Here is a 23,459-nt window from a genome sequence, read left to right as displayed (position 1 = left end):
CTTTCTTTACATCTAGTACTAGATGGCTGGATAGATGAAAATACCACAGTGGAGTTTCAGGGAAGACCAGCAAAAGTTAAATTAAGAAAAAGGAAAAAAACTTCTCAGAGAAAATTGTTACAATGAAAACTTAATTCTGTGCTCGAGTAAATTATCATTGAGACAGGAATGTTTAATGAAATGTTGTACAGTATTCAATGTAATTGGAATTTACTCTTGATAAAAAGGTAGGAAAACATGTGAATTTGCTTATATCTACCAGGGCGAGTAAGTTATCAAGTGTTGGAACTTCCATAATGCTCCGTTGTCCAGAGAATGTAGTTCCATTTTTCAATACCACACGATGCATGCATTGTTTGTCCTGAATGAGTAGCTGTTGAGCATACTGTCGTGTAGGTGTGACGCAGTGTATTAGAGGGTGAAATATTGTTCATGTGTGAACTGAGTGGTGTTATTACATGTAATCATCATTGTGAACATGCCAGGTTGTAAGTCTGGGTACAGTAAAGGGGCTTGTAGGCACTTGTTTAGACCTAAGCAAAATTGTTTGAGTGAATGGAGCAAAAAATTTCTGAGGAGTGGTAGACCATTAACTTCGAACAATCATGTGTGTGACATACATTTTAGTGATGACATGCAGATCAAAGTATAGTCAGTATAGTCAGAAAAACAGTGGAATTGGTTCGTAACAGTTGGAAGTTAACAGAGAATGCTGTGCCATGTAATTTTCCGGGAGTACCAAGCTACTCCATTCTATATATGTTCCAATGAAAGGAATTATTTCCTCTACAGTGAACTGTAAGGATGTTGTTGACCACAAGCTGTCATCCTTTGTGCAACAGATAAGATCAATGGCACAAGATGAAAGACGTAAAAGTAGGGAGGTAAAAGAAAGTATTCATGAACAGAACTATTACACTGACAGATATTGAACCAGGCCTCAATCCCATGGATCTGTCAGTTGTTAATAATAACAGTTCAGCTAGAGCAGGCAATAATCTTGTGTATTATTTATGTGGCTACTTGATTCACACAGTGGCAAAGAAACTTGTATCTTGCAGTGAGTGTGTGAAATCATTAGAATGTGATTCTGAAACTCACTGTGTCCTAAGTGATGTGAGAGTTCTTTCCAAATTACGGGACTTTGGTGGTAGTGACTCTAAATGATCTAAATGCCTCAAATATCCTTCGTTATCCTTGTATGATTTGGTGAAATGTGTAAACGCTACAATAGAAGAAAAGCTGAAAGGAGAAGGCGCAATTTGGGGTAATATATTTTCAGACTGTATGGAGATGATACATGAACTTCCAGTGTTTCGAAATTTGTGCTGTTCAGAGGATCATCTGCTATCACATTTGTCAGAAATTATATTCCTTTACATTAAGTGCAGATTTATTTTTCGGCCAAAGGGAATATCAAGAGAGGCAAAGTCCAGGTCATCCTCTAAAGCAGCAAGAAAAGCATTGAAAGTTCTTTCCAATTAGAGGTAAGCATTTTTAATTGTGTGTGTCCTGCATTACATTTTTTTACCATTTATGTCTATAAACAGTACTTTAGGCATTATATAGCACTCTCAGTAATAATTGCATTAATGAGCATTTAAAAATTATATACTACAGGAGTTCCAGCTATATCATGTTACAGTATGTAGTATTCCAGTCGTGGTTAAGGCCAACTAACACTAGCTCTGCCTTGCGGCAGGAACGTTGAACTACATAAGTTCCACCACTTAATACTTCACTCGCCCTGTATCTACTAACCCAACTCTTACCTGTAAACTGCATCTCATATTTATAGGAATATCTGTTAACTGAGGGGTTTTAAAACATAAATTTATGATCCTTTTCTGCTATGTACATGCTATTATGGATCTCTATGAAATATTTAAAAAATTCAATCATGTTAAAAAAGAACTTAAGGAAGAAGGTTCGCTTTTCTAAGAGTCCTATTATTGCTCGAGAATGTTCTTCTCCATCCAGGAAAGAACATGCGGAGATATATTTGGAAAGTCTCTTCTAAGTATCATATCTCTTCACCAGTCCCTAGCCAGGATCCTATAGAGGTTTAAAATATGAGTATTTGTGAGAACCATTAAGAAACATTGTAGATCAGGTGAATTTATTAATTAAATGTAATTTTTAATAAACCATATTTAAAAGAATGAACTACAACACTGATATTTTTGTGTAAATCATAAATTCATCCTAAATTCATCACAATACATCTGTTTCCTATCTTAGAATAGAGATCCAGATGTTTTGAGAGTTTATTTTGGTTTGTTTTCCAGCAAGACCTAGTAATAAACCACCCATAACACTTTGAAGTCTCCGTCCATTTTTGAATGCTAGTACTCAGAACCTTTGAAAGTGTGGGATTACTGTTTTACATTTTAACAAATATGTAATAACTAGCTGATATACCCGTGCTTCGCTGCGGGATTCTCAGAAAGACTGTCTTTGTGGTTTTCCTAACAACAGTTAACTTAAGCCATTATTAAAACGTCAGTAAGAATGTAGCAATTAAAAGCAATGTTATCATATAAAATACTCGCTCAAATGAAAAAAATGCACATTTTCTCACTTTTAACGAACAGTAGGCCTACTACGATGCCGATCTAACAGTCCAAAGTTCCAGTGCTGGAATGACCAGGCCAGAGACAGCCGTGAACACTCCTCTGCCATTGTTCCGTTAAATATACACACTGCTCATTCCAATCAGTGCCTCAGAGTAGGGCTTGAATTGCTCGAATGCTATGATGAACGAGTTTGTTACGTACCAGTAGTATCAGAACATTTATGAACCAGAGGAATGGCATGCTTAAGAAGAAAGCTATCTGACTCCCCAGCTACTTTCCGCCAATATTCAGGCAGGCTGTTATACTCGATACGACCGGGCAGGTTGGCCGTGCGGTTAGGGGTGCGCAGCTAAGTGTTTGCATCCAGGAGGTGGTGGGTTCGAAAACCACTGTCGACAGCCCTGAAGATGGTTTTCTGTGGTCTCCCATTTTCACACCAGGCTGTACCGTAATTAACGCCAAGGCCGCTTCCTTTCCACTCTTAACCCTTTCCTATCCCATCATCGCCATAATACCTATCTGTGTCGGTGCGACGCAAAGCAAATTTTAAAAAAATACTCGGTATATAGCAGTAATCCCATCTATCGGATATGACTGGAAACAGAAGACACAAAGCACATCGCAACAAACAATGGTCAATGTAATGTTATTGTTATTCAAAGTAATGAGCTTTCTGTATTGTAGGCCTTCACATTTAGTTTTCTTTCGACTCTGTGATATTAGGGCGTCTTACAAAATTATTTATAGCATAGACCGTAGTTCCTTATTCCCCGACTTTACATAAGGATTTTCATGAAATTCAGTTTACCCATTTTCTCGTGACATGGCACTGATATGGACTTAGCAACAAAAATCCAAATTCATGAATATCTCTTTATCATAGGCGGTACGGTAAAAATGTATAAGACATAAATGATACATAACTATGTAGTATTTATCGATAGGACCACTAATAACACAAATATTTGAGAATTAAATTTTAGGCCTTCCCCTAAACTACCATTTTGCTCAGAGTGAATTATTTATGGCCTAGATTGTAGCGACTTATTTTTTGGACTTTGCATACCGATTTTCATTAAGATAGGACCACCAACAACAAAAAATTGAGAATTTAAATTTAGGCCTTCCCCTAAACTACCATTTCCTTCAGAGTGAATAAGCTTATTTATAGCCTAGATTATAGCGACTTACTTCCCGACTTTGCATACCGATTTTCATTAAGATAGGACCACTAATAACATAAATATTTGAGAATTAAGTTTCAGGCCTTCCCCTAAACTACCATTTCTATCAGCGTGAATAAGATTATTTATGGCCTAGATTGTAGCGACTTATTCCCGGACACTACATACCGATTTCCATTAAATTCTCTTCAGCCGTTCTCTCGTGATGCGTGGACAGACAGACAGACAGACAGACAGACAGACAGACAGACAGACATTACAGAAAATTAAAAAGTGCATTTCCTTGTTACTATGGACACGACCGATACAGAAATACTATCCTTTTTAAATTCTGAGCGATGTACAGACAAAACTCTTATTTTATATATATATAGATGTAGCTCCAAGATCTCACATTCTCAGTTTGCAACATGTCAGTGTTAAGGAGCAGTGTTAGTGAGAAGATTAGTTCCCAGTGCTTTTTAAAACTGCGTGAAACATGTCTGTTCATATCAGTTGTTGTTAATAATAAGTAGTGATTGTGGATTCTACCTAGCAGCAAGAAGAGTTTTGGATGAAAGCAGATCATTTTGTATCAAGTGGACAAATCAATACTTTTTAAATGAAATCAAAACAAAGCAGTGTGTTTAATATGTAATGAAGTTATTTCAGTTTTTAAAGCAGTGTTAAGCAGCATTACAACTCCAAACTGCTACTTCATATGACAAATTCTCAGGTCAGTTTCATGAAGACAAAGTGATTGAACTTAAATATGAACTTTTGGGACAACAATTGTGTATTGTGAATATGTCCCCTCAATCAGAATCGCTTATCAAGGGGAGCTGTGTAATAGTGGAAATTAATGCAAACAAATCAAAACCATTTTCTCATAATATGTACTAATTACATAACACTTTGTACATATCCAATATAAAATTAATATAAACAGTATAATATTAAATAAGCATACAACCCGTAAACCAATTCATGATGAATGTAGTGGCCCATTGTCAGAAAATGTTGGACACCCCCATTGAAGATGATGGTGATTTAACAACAAACACATTGTGATGATGATGATGATGATAATAAAAGAAAAGAACTCTCTGTCTGTCTGTCTGTCTGTCTGTCTGTCTGTCTGTCTGTCTGTCTGTCTGTCTGTCTGTCTGTCTGTCTGTCTGTCTGTCTGTCTGTCTGTCTGTCTGTCTGTCTGTCTGTCTGTCTGTCTGTCTGTCTGTCTGTCTGTCTGTCTGTCTGCATAGGTGGATGGAAGGGGGTTCAAATGCACCTCAAAGCTGAATTTTTCATTTTTGCATTAATTGGGAAGTTATGAACAAAATACCAGTGAAAAACTTGTGTTGGGATATGACAATCCATTATGCTGTCACTAGAATTAAATGCATAGATTCACTGTTACTAGACAACGTATAAAAGATACAGTAAGCAGAGATCTGAAGTTTTTAACATAGGCATATTCTTAGATGATTCTTTATACAGGTAAAGACCAGCTTTCTTTCTTTCTTTCTTTCTTTCTTTCTTTCACATTTATTTATTTCATCTAAATAAAATATAAGATCAGGTTAGTTGAAAGAAAATACGGTTCACATTTCATTGTTGGTATAAGATAGATGATGATAAACAAGGAATAGTAATTATACCTATATCAGTCTAGGTCCCATTTTAAGTCCATGGCGTAGGAAGCCATTTTTGATTCCCGACACAAGGAGTCATATTCAGTTCTTGATATCCAGAAGTGTATGTCTGTGTGTATGGGTATGATGCCCAGCCAAATCTACAGCTCTGAGAAATCTGAAATTTTTAACATACGTGGGCACAGCATTTCACCGATCATGTGTCAAAGAGCAAGAAAAACCAAGAAATAAAGCTGTCAGCTGTAAGTGGATTGTTTATGATTTGGAAATGCAAACACACTATACATCTTAGCTCCAACTGGAAGGATACTTAATATAGTTTATCCAGAGTCTGTATTATAAAAAATAGTTTGTTGTTTGTATAATATGGTCTTTCTTCTAGATTACATCATGAAAATTTGGCAAAAAGAAAATCCACCTGAAATCAAAATTGGAGCAAAACCCTCAATAAGGACAAACTGCCTAGGGTTTAAAGATGATTTAGCTCTCTTATCCCTTGACATGGAAGAAGTTCATGCTCAGATCACCAGTCTCCAGAGGATTACAAATATCCTTTGAGAAAACTAAGATCATGCCAAGAAACCCCTTGACATAAACGAAGTCATCATAAATGATAAAAAATTAACATAGTTCTACAATTTAAATACCTTGGACAAATCATTATGCACAACTTAAGTGAGAAAGTAACATGGATAAATAGAACCAACAAAATAAGAAAAGCACAATTTCTAACCTGGTCAACTTACAAAAAAAAAAAAAAAATGCTTGTCAATAGATACTACAAAACTGTAACTTTGCCCGAAGCCACTTACGCTTGTGAAACCTTGTTCCAAATTAAAAATGATAGAACAACTGATCAGCTCCTCAAAACTGAAAGAAGAATTATCAGAACTTGCATAAATAAAAAGTACCAGGTTGAAGGAGTCTGGAGAACCCTCCCCAATGAAACTGTTTATCAAGAGATTGATCCATTTACCAGCACGATGAAGAAGAAAAGAATCTCGTCTTTCACATCTTATGATTACCACAAAATAGGATTTTATGACAACTAGTGATGAGAAATCTGGGAAAGAGGACAGGAGAGCATTGGATCAAAGAAATTCAAGAGGATCTCAAAACAGTTGGACTTCAAATTACAGATGCAGAGAACAAGAATAAAATTACCACCCTTCTTAAGAATCACAAATTTTCAACTGAAATGATGCACAGAAGGTCTGTAGAGATTTCAGACGAATTAAGAACACTGTGATCAGAATGAATGAAGAAGTACTGGGCAGAATAGAAGAATCAAACAGTACAAACTTCAAAGAAAAGGTGTACATGAAGTTTCAAGTGGTCCAATGTGGCCAATAAACTTAATAAAAATATGGTATTTTATATTGTTTTAATATTATATGTACCACCCACCAACCTGGTATCTTAAGCATTGAAAGTAACAATATAATTAAAAATAATGTAATTCATTCAATGTGTGTAAAAACGATGTGTATTAAAAGATATAATGGTTTTATATTTTGCTTTAAATAAATGGTTTAAAACATCTAATGGTTGAATTAATAAACACGGGTGAAGCCGCAGGTACTTGCTAGTTGGAGTGAACACCCCACCTCTTAGACACTCATAATTCGTCGTGATTAAGGAATATTATAATGTACTTTATATTGTACAAGCTGATGTACCCGTGCTTCGCTATGGGATTCTCAGAAAGAATGACTTTGTGGCTTTCCTAACTGAAGTCAACACAGATCATTACCAAAACATCAGTAGGAAAGTAGCGATTAAAAGCAATGTTATCATATAAAATATTCGATCAAATGAAAAAGCGCACATTTTCTCAATTTTAACAAATAGTACTACAGTGCCAATCTAACAGTCCAAAGTTCCAGAGCTGGAATTACCAGGCCGCAGACAGCCGTGAACACTCCTTTGTCATTATTCCATTAAATATGCACACTGCTCATTCCAAACAGTGCCCCAGAATAGGGAGTGAATAGCTCGAATGCTATGATGAACCAGTGTGTTATGTACCAGTAGTATCAGAAAATTTATGCATCAGAGGAATGGCATGCTAAAGAAGAAAGTTATCTAGCTCCCCAGCTACTTCCCGCCAATATTCAAGCAGGCTGTTACACTCGGCACTATCGGGTGAGTTGACCGTGTGGTTAGGGGTGCGCAACTGTGAGCTTGCATCTGGGAGATAGTGGATTCGAACCCCACTATTGGCAGCCTTGAAGATGGTACTCCGTGGTTTCCCATTTTCACACCAGGCAATGCTGGGGCCGTACCTTAATTAAGGCCAAGGCTGCTTCCTTCACACTCTTAGCCCTTTACTATCCCACCATCGCCATAAGATCAATCTGTGTTGGTGCAAAGCAAGGCAAATTAAAATAAAGTACTCGGTATGCAGCAGTAATCCCATCTATCGGAGATGAGTGGCAATGGAAGACACAAAGCACATCACAACAAACAAGGGTCAATGTAATGTTATTATTGGTAAATGTTATGAGCTTTCTGTATTGTAGGCCTTCACATTTAGTTTTCTTCCGACTCTGTGATACTAGGGTGTCTTATAAAATTATTTATAGCGTAGACTGCAGGTCCTTATTCTCCAACTTTACATACGGATTTTCATTAAATCCAGATTACCCATTTTCTCATGACTCAGCGCTGATATGGACTTAGTAACAAACATCCAAATTCATGATAATCTCTGTGATTATAGCCGGTACGGTAACAATGTATAAGACATAAATTATCGGAAATTTTAATACTGGTACTATATAACTTTAGTTATGTAGTATTTATCGATACGACCACTAATAACATAATTATTTGGCAATTAAATTTTAGGCCTTCCCCTGAACTACCATTTCACTCATTGTGAATAAAATAATGTATGGCCTAGATTATAGCTAGTTATTCCCAGACTTTGCATACCAATTTTCTTTAAGATAGGACCACTAATAACAAATATTTGAGAATTCCATTTTAGGCCTTCCACTAAACTATCATTTCTCTCAGCGTGAATACAATTATTTATGGCCTAGATTATAGCGACTTATTCTCTGACTTCACCTACTGATTTTCGTTAAGATATGACCATTAATAATATTAATATATTTCTTTTTAGAATTAATTTTAGGCCTCCCCCTAAACTACCATTTCACTCAGCGTGATAAAAATTATTTATGACCTAGATTGTAGTGCCTCATCCCCCGACTTTGCATACCAATTTTCATTAAATTCTCTTCAGCCTTTTTCTCGTGATGCGTGTACAGACAGACAGACAGACAGACAGACAGACAGACAGACAGACAGACAGACAGACAGACAGACAGACAGACAGACAGACAGACAGACATTTCAGAAAAGTAAAAAGTGCATTTCCTTGTTACTGTGGACACAACTGATACAGAAATACCATACTTTTTAAATTCTGAGCAATGTACAGACAAAACTCTTATATGTATAGATTATGAAAGAAAGAAAATGGATGGGGCATGTGTTGCCCGTGAGTTATTAAAATAACGACTGAAGCTTTTCTATTTCATAGAAACATTCGCAGGGAGGAAGCACAATGGCAGAAACAGCCATCGCTTTGATGCCTTCCTTCATTTTCCTTTTGAGTTGCTCTGGTACATACGACGCGTAATTCATTATGCTGTGAATCGCCGGCAGGTTATCACAGTTGTAGAGAACTAGAGAAGTCGTCTATTTATCTGTGTGTATTCTAGTATTCTTGTACTGTACAGCAGTTGTTACTGAAGAGTTCGATGTAGTGGTGTGCAGCGATACATCACAGCATGACTTGTACTGTTAGAGAAATTTGCTTATGATTTTTATCCTTGCTTGCTTTTGTTCCTTAAGCGCATTTAATTTTTGCCATATTTTTACAACTTTTTCACAAGCGCATTTAATTGTTACAATTTTTTGCATGAGGTGATATGACGGCACAGTGGTACCCATCGTTGCCTGGGCAAATTTATTAAATGCAAATAACTACATCCCCCACCCCGAGCCTATAAAAATTGTCTGTTGTCTATTTTCTCCCAATTTGCCTTAACTTCATTACTGAGGTTTTCCCATGTTGCTGTGTAAACATAAATAAGCCACTAAGCTTATTTGGGGTTTGAATACATTAAGGATGTTGCTTACATGTCAGCAATCACTTGAGAGAAAGCTCATTCCATGTTAAGAAAACAGTATTTCTCTTATGGACCTACAAGGAGTGAACACACCCCCTCTTAGACACTCAAAATTCCTCATGATTACAACCCCTGTACCTGAGATTTAAAACAAATTGCAGCTAAGTTTCTTACTTCTTTTATTTTGAATTTAACTACTCTGTTTCACCAGTGATGTTACACAGAGCTGTTCGATATGGCAACCCTGCTGTCATAAGAGCAATACTGTTTTCTTAACATGGAATGACCTATAGAAACCTTTAAGGTTGCCTGGAAAAATCTATGGTTAGAAATGCCAGTGAAAAATCATAATACCAGTGTGATTGAAGAAGCAATTCAAAATTCAAAATTTATGAAAATATTCAGACATTGAACAGTGCATACAGTTACAAGATGAGATACTCGAGTAGTTTGATTCAGAAAAAAGAGTATTCTTGCTTCGTGAAGGAATATTCTGCTTATTATTAAAAAATGTTGAAGTACATATTTCCCTGTTGACCTACTCTATAATGATTTGTGTATCTATTACACCTTTCTCTCATTTAGTAGTTTGCACTTTACATTCTTAATCCCCTGCTTTAAATGTCTTTTAAAGTTCTGATATTTTGTTTAGTTCTATTCTGTGATTTATTCCCCATCAAGCTATAAATTTCTTTTTTCTGATATTCTAATGTTATTTTGTTTATGATGCTGCAGATTCTATCGTAAGGATGATGGTACCTGGACAGCAGATAAAGTCATAATTATACCACCAAAGAAAGTTGATGGTTGGGCTCTGCCAGAAATGCCAGGTTAGTAATGTATATCTCAACGAAACGGAGAAATATGGGTTATAAATTATATCTTCCTTTATAGACCTTTGGCCTATTAAGTGGGGTTGACAGTTGATGCAGATATGGCCCATTTTTATGGCCGGATGCCCTTCCTGCCACCAACCCCATGTGGAGGGATGTATTCATCATTGCTTGTTTCTGCAGTGGTTGATAGTATGGTGTTTTTTCTGTATATACGTGAAGAGGTGTGTATTACGATGAACATACACACACTCAGTCTCCGAGCCAGAGGAATTAGCCATAAGCAGTTAAAATCCATGGTTCGGCTGGGAATCTAACCAGAGACCCTCAGACCATTCCAAAGACGATGATGACGACAACAACAATAATAATAATAATAATAATAATAATAATAATAATAATAATAATAATACAGGCTACAATCAATCAAAACAACAGAAAAAGTTTCAAACATTGAAATTGACATTAAGAAAAGACGAATGAAATTCTTTGGACACCTCACAAGATTACCAGAAAATCGACTGTCAAAAAGAATATTAAATTATGTTAGCTCACTTAAGAATTCAACACCTTGGCTGGACGAACTTCGAAAGGACCTCAAAAACACAAACATATGTGCAACAGACATTTTAGAAAGAGACATCTTCAGACACAAAGTCAACAAGTGGGAAGTTACATCAGAGCAACCAAAGCAAAAACAGTGCAGACCGAAATGGTCGGAAGAACGTAAACAAGCCTTCTCAGAGAGAATGAAAGCCTATTGGAAGAACAAGAAGAACCCAAAGAAAGCTTGATTGAGTTGTTTGCTTAACGTCTTCCATTATTGGGAGAATACGCTAATAATAATAATAATAATAATAATAATAATAATAATAATAATAATAATAACAATAACAATTATATTTATTTATTTATTTATTTATTTATTTATTTATTTATTTATTTATTTATTTATTTATTTATTTATTTATTTATTTATTTACAGAGTTTACGCCCACATTGGAGCACTTAAATCAGACTACAACAAATTTGTCTTCCTTTTCTTCTCCCAAAAAGTCTTCAGTCTGGTTGACCTGGCTGCCCTCTCCGCATCCGTTATAACATATTGTTTTCTCTGTGCAGTGGTCAGAGGAAGCCTGATGCATTTATTCTTCAAAATACTTTTCTCGCCTCTGTTTTCTATGGTTTGCATGGTAATATTCAACTCCTCCAAATCACTTTGGACTTCTTTAAACCAATTGTTTTTTGATTTATTATTCCAAAAGTAATTAAATAATTGTTTTAAAACTCTGTTATCACTAAGTCGAAATATATGACAAAAAAAAGGCAATTCTTCTTTTTCTCATCGTGTCTGTGATGGACTCACTTTCCCGATAGATAACCTCATTCGGCAACAATCTCCACTGTCCATCCACCTGATGTTTCTTGTTTATGATCGTCCTGAGTATCCTTCGATCAACTCGTTGTAAGCGTTCTGTTGTTGATCTAGTATTGAGTTTAAATAATGTTTCACAAGCATAAGTTGCTTCTGGTTTAATAACAGAGTTATAATGCCTAAATTTACCATTAATCGAAAGACATTTCTTTTTTTATGTAGGCCAAGTTATCCGTTGTGCCTGCTTCAGTTTAATAATAATAATAATAATAATAATAATAATAATAATAATAATAATAATAATAATAATAAAATGTATGACCTTTCCCATGGGGTGTGTGTATTTTGATTTGAAACCATTTAAGCTGCCTGTACATGTCAGTTTCAACATTTTTGTTTACATTGCCGGATGACAAGGAAACTTGAACTCTTATCGGGTGGCTGATTTATGAGTTTTAATTCATTTTTTCACTTAAATGCTGAATATGTCACTAGCGATGTTTTATATTATATTATATCATATAAAATGGAGTGCTGAATGAACTTCTTTTTTTTTTTTCACCGTTCAGAAATCTGACTGCCTCTGCCGTGATCTTGGGATCTGGAAACCCAACATTCTACTATTGATCCACAGTGGGAGTAGTCTTAACATTCACTCTGTTACTAAATTCTTAGTTATTTCCATGGTTTGAGAGGCACCATAGATTTTCTAGTGTCAGTCTCAAGCCTGGATAGAGGAGGAGGGTAGATATCAGATTCTGTGGTTTGTATACCTTTTGGGTTCAAATCCCACTGTCGGCAGGCCTTAAGAAAGCAAAGAAAGTATTCAAGATCTTTTGCTTTCTAAAGATTTAGAGTTTAGTTTTCTTCTTCACATTGTTTAAAAATGCTGCTGCTGCAGCCACTAACAGTTCACTATGTATGATAATTGAAGCAAATGTGATATATTACAAATAAACCCAAATTTACCCTAGTAGGCCAGAATGGTGCAGAAAACTGAAAATTCAGTCTGTTGGAACACTTATGTTGTTTACATACTAGGAAGATTTCATGCAACAACATTTAAAACACAGAAATGATTGCAGTATGTCAAGGATGTAGGTGCAAGTATGAAAATGGTGTTCATGGTTTGGTGAGGAATAATATGAAATCACTCTTATATGCTCAAGGACAAGAATAAATCACAGATTACATAGATGAGCTTGTTCTCTTTGAATACCAGCATGCTCTATATATTTTTTTATGGTCACAGAGCTAGAACTACTCTGATAGTGTAGAAGTCCATATCGAATCCCACTATCGGCAGCCCTGAAGATGGTTTTCCGTGGTTTCCCATTTTCACACCAGGCAAATGCTGGGGCTGTACCTTAATTAAGGCCACGGCCGCTTCGTTCCAACTCCTAGGCCTTTCCTATCCCATCGTCGCCATAAGACCTATCTGTGTCGGTGCGACGTAAAGCCCCTAGCAAAAAAAAAAGAAGTCCATAAATTGCACTGTTCGTCGCCATAAGACCTATCTGTGTCGGTGCGACATAAAGCAAATAGCAAAAATAAATAAATAAATAAATAAATAAAATACACTGTATTTATAGCAAAGTAGTAATTATAGAGGGAGAAACTTATTTTCTACTTGACACAAATCACCACTTCATTTAACTTGATGTAGTTGTATTTGCTAGATGGTGCTAATGGTACACTTTTACAATAGCAAGAACCTTGAGCTTCCCAATTTTGCCACTTAAAGGTGTCTGTAGATAGTTTGCTTCAAAATATGTTTTCTAGGGGGAGAGGGGGTGCGTGACAGCTGTCTCATATCAGCATGTCATCCAGCTTTACTACTGGCTCGAAGCTCAAAAAATTAGAGCAGTTTGATTTAATGAGGAACAATAAATAACTGTGGCATTGTTTCTCATGTGATATATGCAAGCCCTTCATCATTGTCTTCATCATCATCATTTGGTGTTCTAAAACTTCCTAATTCAAACTGTATCTCAGGGCATGAATGTGAATTTTTAGATTTTGTATATGTTGATTGATAAAATGTGATACAGAAGAGTCCAGAAATTCAACCCTTAGTAACTTGACATTCTGTGAAATTTTACATCTACAAAAGGCTTTTGTTCTTCATAGTGGATAAATAAAGAAATTAGTGTTTTATGTCTGTACTCACATTGGTTGAGCAGCATGACTAGGGGCAGTAGCTTTTGGAACATACTGTAATTCATAACCATATTCCTGATGACAAGTGGCTTGTATAAGGAAATTTCCTACCTACGCATGTAGTAGCTGCTCAAATTTCTTTCATTACTCTTTCCATGGGCAGAGCCTGGCATGCATGCGGACAAGGCCAGAGTTGCTTCCTTCCCACTTCTAGCTGTTTCCTACCCCATCTTTACCACAAGACCTACGTGTGTCAGTGCGACATAAAGAAAATTATTTAAAAAGTAAAGTACAAGGAATGTATATAGAAGGAATCCCATTGAATGTCATGTCTTGATGGGTTTCAGGTAGTAATAATAAAAATAATATCACCATCATCATTCTGATTTCCTGCACTCTATCTTACAATCTTGAGAATATTAACACTGTTTTCAATGATGTGGAGATCCTCCCTTTGCCTTGATTGTTGTATTCTATTACATTGTTGCAGGTATGACGTCTGATATCATCCTCTCCTTAGATGACCGTTTCCTGTATTTCAGCAACTGGCTACATGGAGATGTCAGGCAGTATGACATTACTGATACTGCAAACCCACGCCTAGTGGGACAAGTTTTCTTAGGAGGCAGCATATTAGAAGATGGAGCAGTCAAAGTGCTCCATGACGAAGAATTAACAGTATGTATTACAATTGTCATTTATCTATGAATATTTTACCTAATTAACTCTTTGAAACCAGTCTTGTGGTATAGGGGTAACATGTTTATCTTTCATCTAGAGGCTGTGTGCTTGATTCCTGTTCCAAGCATTTCAACCCTGGATTGACAGTTTTTGAGGTGTAACACAGAACACCAGGCTATGCTACCGGACTTTACAGCTCTGATTAGTGTTCAGTATTAAATTGGACAGAACAAGAGCAAACAAAATCAAAATGCAGAGAAAAACAAAAGAGACAGATGTGCAGCACAAACAGAAAATTTGCAAAGTAAGAAGAACATGAAGATTAAAGGAGTGAAAGGAAATGTACTTTAAAGAAAAGGAAAGCACAATGCTTTAAAAGAAAAATTAGACCAGGATAGTTATAATAATAAGGGAAACAGAGTAACTAATACAGCTTATAGAAAGGAAAGTCAAAATAAGTCAATCATAAGGAGCATAAATGACCAAAAATTGAAATAACAGATTTGAAAAATATTGAAGAATAATACGAATAGTTACAGACAGTATTAATAAAATGAATAATATGGAGAAACCTTTGGATGGTTTATATGGTGGGGAGTTACAACATAATATACTTGACATAATAATAAAACTGTTACCAGAAATTTTTAAAAAAAGGGAAAAAGCAGCTTACCTAAATTACAATAGAAATGATTAAATTTTCATAAGCGATTCCAGGGAATAAATTTCGAAGGTGAAGTACAATGTTTCCCATAAAAGGTAAGATACGTAACAAAGTAACAACAGTACAATTGTTACCCTAAAGTACACGATCAAAGACACACCTCAAAAAATAATAAAGATAAATTCAAATTATTTTTTTCTTTACATGATAAAGTGTTAAAATTAGGGATATGCCAAAGGGTAAAATTTTACAATGTTTAATTTCGTACGATCGTTGTCTCCATTTTTTTCATTGATGCGTAGTATGTTTTGTTTGGCATCTCCGAAAATCATTCAAAGTAAGTCAGGACGTAAAATCAGTATTGAAAAAATGAAATGGCGTATGGCTTTTAGTGCTGGGAGTGTCCGAGGACATGTTTGGCTCGCCAGGTGCAGGTCCTTCGATTTGACACCCGTAGGCGACCTGCGCGTCGTAATGAGGATGAAATGATGATGAAGACAACACATACACCCAGCCCCCGTGCCAGAGAAATTAACCAATGATGGTTAAAATTCACGACCATGCCGGGAATCGAACCCAGGACCCCTGTGACCCAAGGCCAGCACGCTAACCATTTAGCCATGGAGCCGGACAAAAAAATCAGTATTATTATTATTATTATTATTATTATTATTATTATTATTATTATTATTTGTTCTATGTTGGCGAGTAAAACAATCGGTATGATTGGATTTTTTTTATCACGTTTTGAACCCACCTACTTCTTTCAAAAAAAAAAATTATCTATATTGACCTGAGTTACAAGATATGAAATGATCACTTCGTTAATGATCTCGCCTGCTATATTAATAGCAACAACCATGAATATTTCTTAACTAAACACGTTTCCTCATCCCGAGGTGGTACAGCTCTTTTTAGACACGGCCCCCAGTGGAGGGAAGTTTCATGTACCATTTTTACGGCATATCAACTTTCTTGCCATTCATAAATCTGTGGCAGTACAGTACTCAGGCTCCCGATAACAGCAGCTAATCGTGCTAACCATTATGCTAGCGGACATTCTTAACTACAAAACACAGACATATAGCATGACTGATGCGTGCTTGCAATGCACGGGTCGGACATGAAAATATTCACTTATATGTGCGATGTCATCAGACATTTCATAACTATAAAACAGAGCAAGACTTCGACGCGTGCTTTCATTGAGTGGGTCGTTCGGATGAAACTATTCACAAATTTGTGTGATGTCATCAGAGCTGCAGTAAGGCTTGTACCTGCTTTGAGGTGGAATCGTTGTTCTTCACTGATGAATTACGTTGGGGGGGTCCTGTATGCGAGATTTATTTTTTTCATTTTCTTCGTCTCGAAAAGCCAACGGGTTCTAATACGTGAGGGGGGGTCTAATACACAAGTAAATACGGTAGCTCATCAAGAGCCTTGGTCTGTGAAGGTGACTGCTACTCAGCCAGATGGACTGCAGTGTCATAAAGTCAGTATGAAGTCATCCTCAACCATATTGTTTTACTTTCTTGGCCGAGTCTGCTGCCGCTGATATCGAAACCTTGGGTATACCTCTCTTCAGCCCCAAAACCAAGATTAAAATTCTTGGACAAGCAGGTTTCGAATGTGGGACCTTTAGGTATAAGACATTCATGCTACCAACATACCACAGGACTGGTTACAGGGAAACCTTGCCCCAAATAAATTGAAAGGTGGTCATTGTAGTTGTGAGATGGACAGCAGGCAATGGTATGTTGATAAACGGGGTTAAAAGTCAGGTTGTGAGTTTCACAAATAGAAAAAGTCCTCTCAGTTTTAATTACTGCGTTGATGGGGTGAACGTTCCTGTTGGGGATCATTGTAAGTATCTAGGTGTTAATATAAGGAAAGACCTTCATTGGGGTATTCACATAAATGGGATTGTAAATAAAGGGTACAGATCTCTGCACATGGTTATGAGGGTGTTTAGGGGTTGTAGTAAGGATGTAAAGGAGAGGGCATATAAGTCTCTGGTAAGACACCAACTAGAGTATGGTTCCAGTGTATGGGACCCTCACCAGGATTACCTGATTCAAGAATTGGAAAAAATCCAAAGAAAAGTAGCTCGATTTGTTCTGGGTGATTTCTGACAAAAGAATAGTGTTACAAAAATGTTGCAAAGTTTGGGTTGTGAAGAATTGAGAGAGAAAGAAGAAGAGCTGCTCGACTAAGTGGTATGTTCCGAGCTGTCAGCGGAGAGATGGCGTGGAATGACATTAGTAGAGGAATGAGTTTGAGTGGCGTTTATAAAAGTAGGAAAGATCACAATATGAAGATAAAGTTGGAATTCAAGAGGACAAACTGGGGCAAATTTTCATTTATAGGAAGGGGAGTTAGGGATTGAAATAACTTACCAAGGGAGACGTTCAATAAATATCCAATTTCTTTGAAATCATTTGGAAAAGGCTAGTAAAACAACAGATAGGGAATCTGCCACCCGGGCGACCGCCGTAAATGCAGATCAGTATTGATTGATTGAAAGCAAATACTTTTACTGTACCAATAATGAAGAGCTTGTGGTTTTCAGTGAGAAAGTTGTTAGTGCTGCTACCTACACAGCACGATGTGGCAATCTTTGTGACGATAACATATTGTCACTTATATGATTCTTCAGAAGAAATAGATCAACTATAGACCTTATCTTCAGTGCTCGAATGATAATGGAAAAGCACCGGGGGAAAGATTTGAACCTGATCATGGTCTTCCTCGATATTGAAAAGGCATTTGACAGTGTTACAAGAGAGATCTGACAATGCTTGAGGAAGAAGAAAGTGCCTGAAGGATTGATAAGGAAAACCCATATGTTGTACAAGAACTGTATCAGCTGTTTGCAACATGGAGAGGGACATTCATCATGGTTCCAGCAGGGAAGTGTATTGCCCCACTACTATTTTATCCCAATTATGGATGATATAATGAAGAGCATTAAGGATACATTGGCTGAACTCAATGCAGTTGCCTTTGCTGATGACGTCATGATCTGGGGAGAAACTGAAGAAGTACAGACAAAACTCAACACAGTTCCAGAAATTTAACCTCAAGATCAGGGAGATGAAGACTGTCGTAATGGCAGTGAACAGAAATGACCAATCACCAAGCTTCAGACTGGGAGACTACAAACTGAAGGATACAGACAGTTTCCCATACCTGGGAAGCATGGTTTCTTTTTTTCTTTTTTTTTTCCTAGTGGCTTTACGTTGCACCGACACAGACAGGTCTTATGGTGACGATGGCATAGGATAGGCCTAGGAGTTGAAAGGAAGCGGCCGTGGCCTTAATTAAGGTACAGCCCCAGCATTTGCCTGGTGTGAAAATGGGAAACCATGGAAAACCATCTTCAGGGCTGCCGACAGTGGGATCTGAACCCGGAAGCATGGTTTCAAAGGATAACCTAGCCACATAAGAAATCACCAACAGGGTGTAAAAGAGTTCCATCTTCTACCAACAAACAAGAACCCTCATTTGGAACGAAACTCAAACAAAGCAACACTAACCATGTTCAACAGTTACTTCATACCAGTATTGACTTATGGTATCAAAACATACACCCTCACAAAGAGAGATTCATCAAGATGTCAGACATCAAAGATGAAATTCTTGAGATCCACCATCCAGAAAACCAAGATGGATAAGTTAAGAAATGAAGTGGTGAGGAGAGAAGCTGGGATTAAGTCATGTCTGCTGGACAGTCAGATCGTCAAGACTGCAGTGGTTTGGACATGTGAAGAGAATGAAACCTACGAGGACACCCCGAATACAGCTGGAAAGAGAGGTAGATGGAAAAGAGGGGATTGGAAGACCTAGAAACTGTTGGATAGACGTAATCAAGACCAATATTGCAATCAAGGGAAGGTCACTAGATGATGTGAAGAACAAGACATACATGAATAGAGCAGAGTGGAAGAGGCTTGTCAAAAGTACCTGGGAACCTGGAACTGTAAACAGATGATGATGATTCTTGGTCCACTGGTGTGTTGTTTATAACTTATCAGCGTGTGTCATTAAACAGTCTTGCACTGCAATGATATTCCAAGTAAAAGGTTGTGTGCTGATCAATTACCCAGCAAGACAATGACATGGAAACTGATAAGGACCTCAAATTAAAAAAGAAAATTGTGAACACATATCTGTGTTGAGGTTACTTTCTATGCCCCTTAAGTCACACCCCAGGGAACTTAGGAGCATGGGTTGGTGACCATGGGGCCCTTAGCTGAGTTCTGACATTGCTTCTACTAACTTGTGACAGGATCCTCACTTTCATCTATCATATCCGACCTCCCTTGGTCAACTCTTGTTCTTTTCCAACCCCGAAAGTATTAGGTTCCCGAGGCCTAGGGAATCTTTCATTTTCACGCCCTCCGTGGCCCTTGTGTTTCTTTGGCTAATGTCTTCATTTTTCGAAGTGTCAGATCCCTTCCAATTTTTTCTCTCTCCGATTAGTGTTATATAGAGGATGGTTGCCTAGTTGTACTTCCTCTTAAAACAGTAATCACCATCACCTCTGAGCCAAGTCTTGAAGTCCCCCTGTTGATAGGGGTGGTAGAATAACACCCACAGTATCCCCTGCCTGTCGTAAAAGGTGACTAAAGGGGGCCCCAGGGGCTCTGTACTTTGGAGAGTGGGTTGGCGACCAAGGGCCCTCAGTTGAGTCCTGGCATTGCTGCCACTTACTTGTGCCAGGCTCCTCACCTTCATTTATCCTGTCTGTCCTCCCTTGGTCAACTCTTCTTCTTTCCTGGCCCCAATGGTATTAGAGCACTTGAGACATAGGGAGTCTTTAATTTTTACGCCCTTCGTGGCCCTTGTCTTTTTTTGGCTGATAACTTCATTTTTCGAAGTGTCTGATCCCTTCCATTTTTGTGTCTCTGTTCAGTGTTATACAGAGGATGGTTACCTAGTTTTACTTCCTCTTAAAACAATAATCACCACCACCACTGCTGAGCTCTGAGTTGGACATAAAACCAACAATATTAACAAATACTGAACTACTGTACTCAAACTTTAGGATCTGCAGCGCAATGGTTATAGTGGTCGCCTTGAAGTTGAAAGACGTGAGTTTCAAATCTAGTTGGCTTCAGTTTTCTCCTTACTGTAAGAAAATTATTTAAGTGTATTATTGGCATCAGACTGAACACCAATGTAACAAATTTAATGCCCGAGAATGACAATTCGTCATGCTTAACTTGTGAATGAGACTTTAGGAAATCCTTAACACTTCTTTTTGTCAAGAACATCGTAGTTCACTTGATTCCAGTATCCTCACAGATGTCAGTATGCAATATTAAGTATTTCTGTTTTCAGAGGCAAAACAGAAAATCCAAAGTACAGTAAAAGCAAGATAGAGCTGAACCAAAACTCCTATTCCTTTATTACCAGAGCTTCTTTTCTAAAACCTTAATAAAGAATATATGTTGTTATCTGCCCTGTCCTGTACTTTGGCCGAATGGTCAGTGCTTCATGGCCCTTTGCTTTCTTTTGATGATACCTTCATTCTTCAGAGTATTGGACCTCTTCCATTTTTCTTCTCACTAGTTTTAATAGAGGATGGTTTCCCAGTTGTACTTTCTCTTCAAACAATAATCACCACCAACACCACCACCACCACCGCCACTGAATAGTCAGTGTACTGGCCTATGGTTTAGTGAGCCCCAGGTATAATTCCTAGCTGAACCGGGGATTTTAATCATGTCTGTTAATTTCTGTAGCTCGGGGACTGGGTTTTGTGTTAGTCTATACATACAACATATCACACGACAAACAACCACAGAAACATGCAACAGTGAATACATCTCTCCACATAGGTTTGGCGTCAGGAAAGGCACCTGGCCATAAAACTAGGCTAAGTCCATTCGAAGTTCTGACCCAGGTAACTAGGAAAAGGCCAGAAAGAAGAGGAGAGTAGTTAAATATTCCTCCCAGAGACTGGGTGGATCTTCAAACGAATTCTGCTTTTCATTTTTAAGACATGGCAAAAGGCACGACTAGTTTTATGAAGGAGGTATTGCATATTTAAAATTCCATTCTTAATTATTATGATTGTTCAGTTATTTTACTAAATATCTCCAATGAGTGGAGATGCATTTCTCTCAACTGTAGTTTCCGGGCTGCCATGCCATACTGCTGGATGCCATTGCTCTTTGCACTCCACTCAATGCTCTTGAAATAGATCTTTTCATGTTGGTATAGTTAAGTACTTAATAGTAGTATCTTAAATGTAGTACAGAAATATTTCAGCCTTGTCAATACACTTATTAATGAAAGAAAATTATTTATTCAACCAAACATGTTTCAGGAATTCAACCATTTCCTTCAACAGTAGTAGCTTAATTCAAAATTTTAATTTATCTCTTAACAGTTCTCATATGGTACAAAGATGAAGGCTCTTTCTGAACCACATACAACGCCAAAGATATCTAGTACACCAGGTGTATGCATAAGTCTTTTCCGATTTCACTAAGAGATGGCGCCAGAAAACAGTACGCTGCGTATCAATTTGACACATACGTCAGTTTGTTTGTCTGACATTTACCTACCAACACACACAAGTTGAGTCTGCCAAACACTAGTGTCTGTGTTGTAGCGTTCAGTGATCATGTCGACGTTTGTGCCTGTAAAAGAACATTTGCGGCATGTATTGCTTTTCTTATTTAATCAAAAGAAAAAGGCTATGGAAAGTCATCGTTTGCTGGTAGAAACATATGGTGAACATGCTCCATGGATTAGAACATGTGAGACATGGTTTCAACAATTTAAACGTGGTGATTTCAATGAGAAAGACAGTGCACGCTCTGGTAGACCACAGAAGTGCGAAGACAAGCAATTATAGGCGTTACTGGATGATAACCCAACTCAAACTCAACAGCAATTAGCACAAGCATTAAATGTGTCACAAGAAACAATCAGCAGACATTTATGAGCAATGGGGAAGATCAGTAAACTCGGTAAATTGGTCCCACATGATTTGAATGAACGGCAAATGGAAAATCGCAATGTCACTTGTGAAATGCTGCTTCAATGCCACAAAATAAAATAATTTCTGTACCGAATTGTGATGGTGATGAAATATGGATTCATTTTGAAAACCCAAAGTGGCGAAGCTGGTTCTTCAACACCAAGGCCAAATCGCTTCGGCAAGAAGACCATGCTTTGTGTCTGGTGGGACCAAAGCAGTATTGTGTATTATGAACTCTTTGAAGCCCGGTGAAACCATTAATGCACAATGCTATCACCAACAAATGATTAATTTAAATCACGCATTGATCGATCACGCATTGATCGAAAGACGACCGGAACAGGCCAGAAGGCATGGCAAAGTGATTTTTTTACAAGACAATGCGCCGTCTCACACAGCAAAACCAGTGAAAGACACCTTGAAATCGCTTGGATGGACATCCTTCCACACCCGCCGTACTACCCCGACCTGGCGCCATCTGATTATCACCTCTTTGCATCAATGGGGCACGCACTCGCAGAGCAGCATGCAATTTCGAAGAAGTTGGAAAATGGCTTGACGAATGGTTTGCCGCAAAAGACAAGCAGTTTTTCTGGCATGGTATTCATAACTTACCTGAAAGAAAGACGAAGTGTGTAGAAACTGATGGCCAATATTTTGAACAAACAAAAATTTGAATTTCCCTTGAAAATTATGTGTTTTCTTTACCACAAAAACCGGCAAAATCTTACGCATACACCTGGTATTGCCTTTTGATGAAATGTCATATCCTAGAACTTCATGAAGAAATCTCACTTTGTATCATTTTGTGCTCCTGACTACTTTGGTTTTGTCAGGATGGTTTTGAATGGCTATAGATTGTTTTCTTTTTTTCACTTCCTCAGGTCAATCTTTATGTTACTCAAACCTAATACTGTAGTTGGATCACCAGGCTGAGGGGCTCAGATGGTTGAGGCACTGGCTTTCTGACCCCAAATTGGCAGGTTCGATCCTGGCTCAGTCCAGTGGTACTTGAAGGTGCTCAAATACGTCAGCCTTGTGTCGTTAAATTTACTGGCATGTAAAAGAACTCCTGCGGGACTAAATTCCGGCATCTCGGCGTCACCGAAAACCAAAAAGTAGTTAGCGGGACGTAAAGTCTCAATAACATTATTGTTGTAGTAGGATCACCAGAATAGCTATCATATGAAAACATTACCTTTCTAATTCATGAAAT

At 37.5% G+C, this 23,459-nt stretch overlaps 1 protein-coding gene across 2 annotated transcripts in view; it reads left to right on the top strand.

The window, feature by feature from the left end:
- The window catches only part of LOC136870551 (methanethiol oxidase), a 230,781-nt gene that overhangs the window by 191,312 nt on the left and 16,010 nt on the right, over window positions 1–23,459 (top strand). For both annotated transcript variants that reach the window (XM_067144925.2, XM_068227134.1), the window contains exons 7-8: window positions 10,272–10,366; window positions 14,395–14,582. In XM_067144925.2, coding sequence (XP_067001026.2) covers window positions 10,272–10,366; window positions 14,395–14,582 — 283 coding nt within the window. The remainder of the gene's footprint in view (window positions 1–10,271; window positions 10,367–14,394; window positions 14,583–23,459) is intronic.

Source organism: Anabrus simplex, chromosome 1 (genome assembly GCF_040414725.1).
Source record: "Anabrus simplex isolate iqAnaSimp1 chromosome 1, ASM4041472v1, whole genome shotgun sequence".
NCBI classification, from domain to species: domain Eukaryota; kingdom Metazoa; phylum Arthropoda; class Insecta; order Orthoptera; family Tettigoniidae; genus Anabrus; species Anabrus simplex.
The sequence above is the reverse complement of the archived record's forward strand: the minus strand, read 5'-3'. Positions and strand labels throughout refer to the sequence as shown.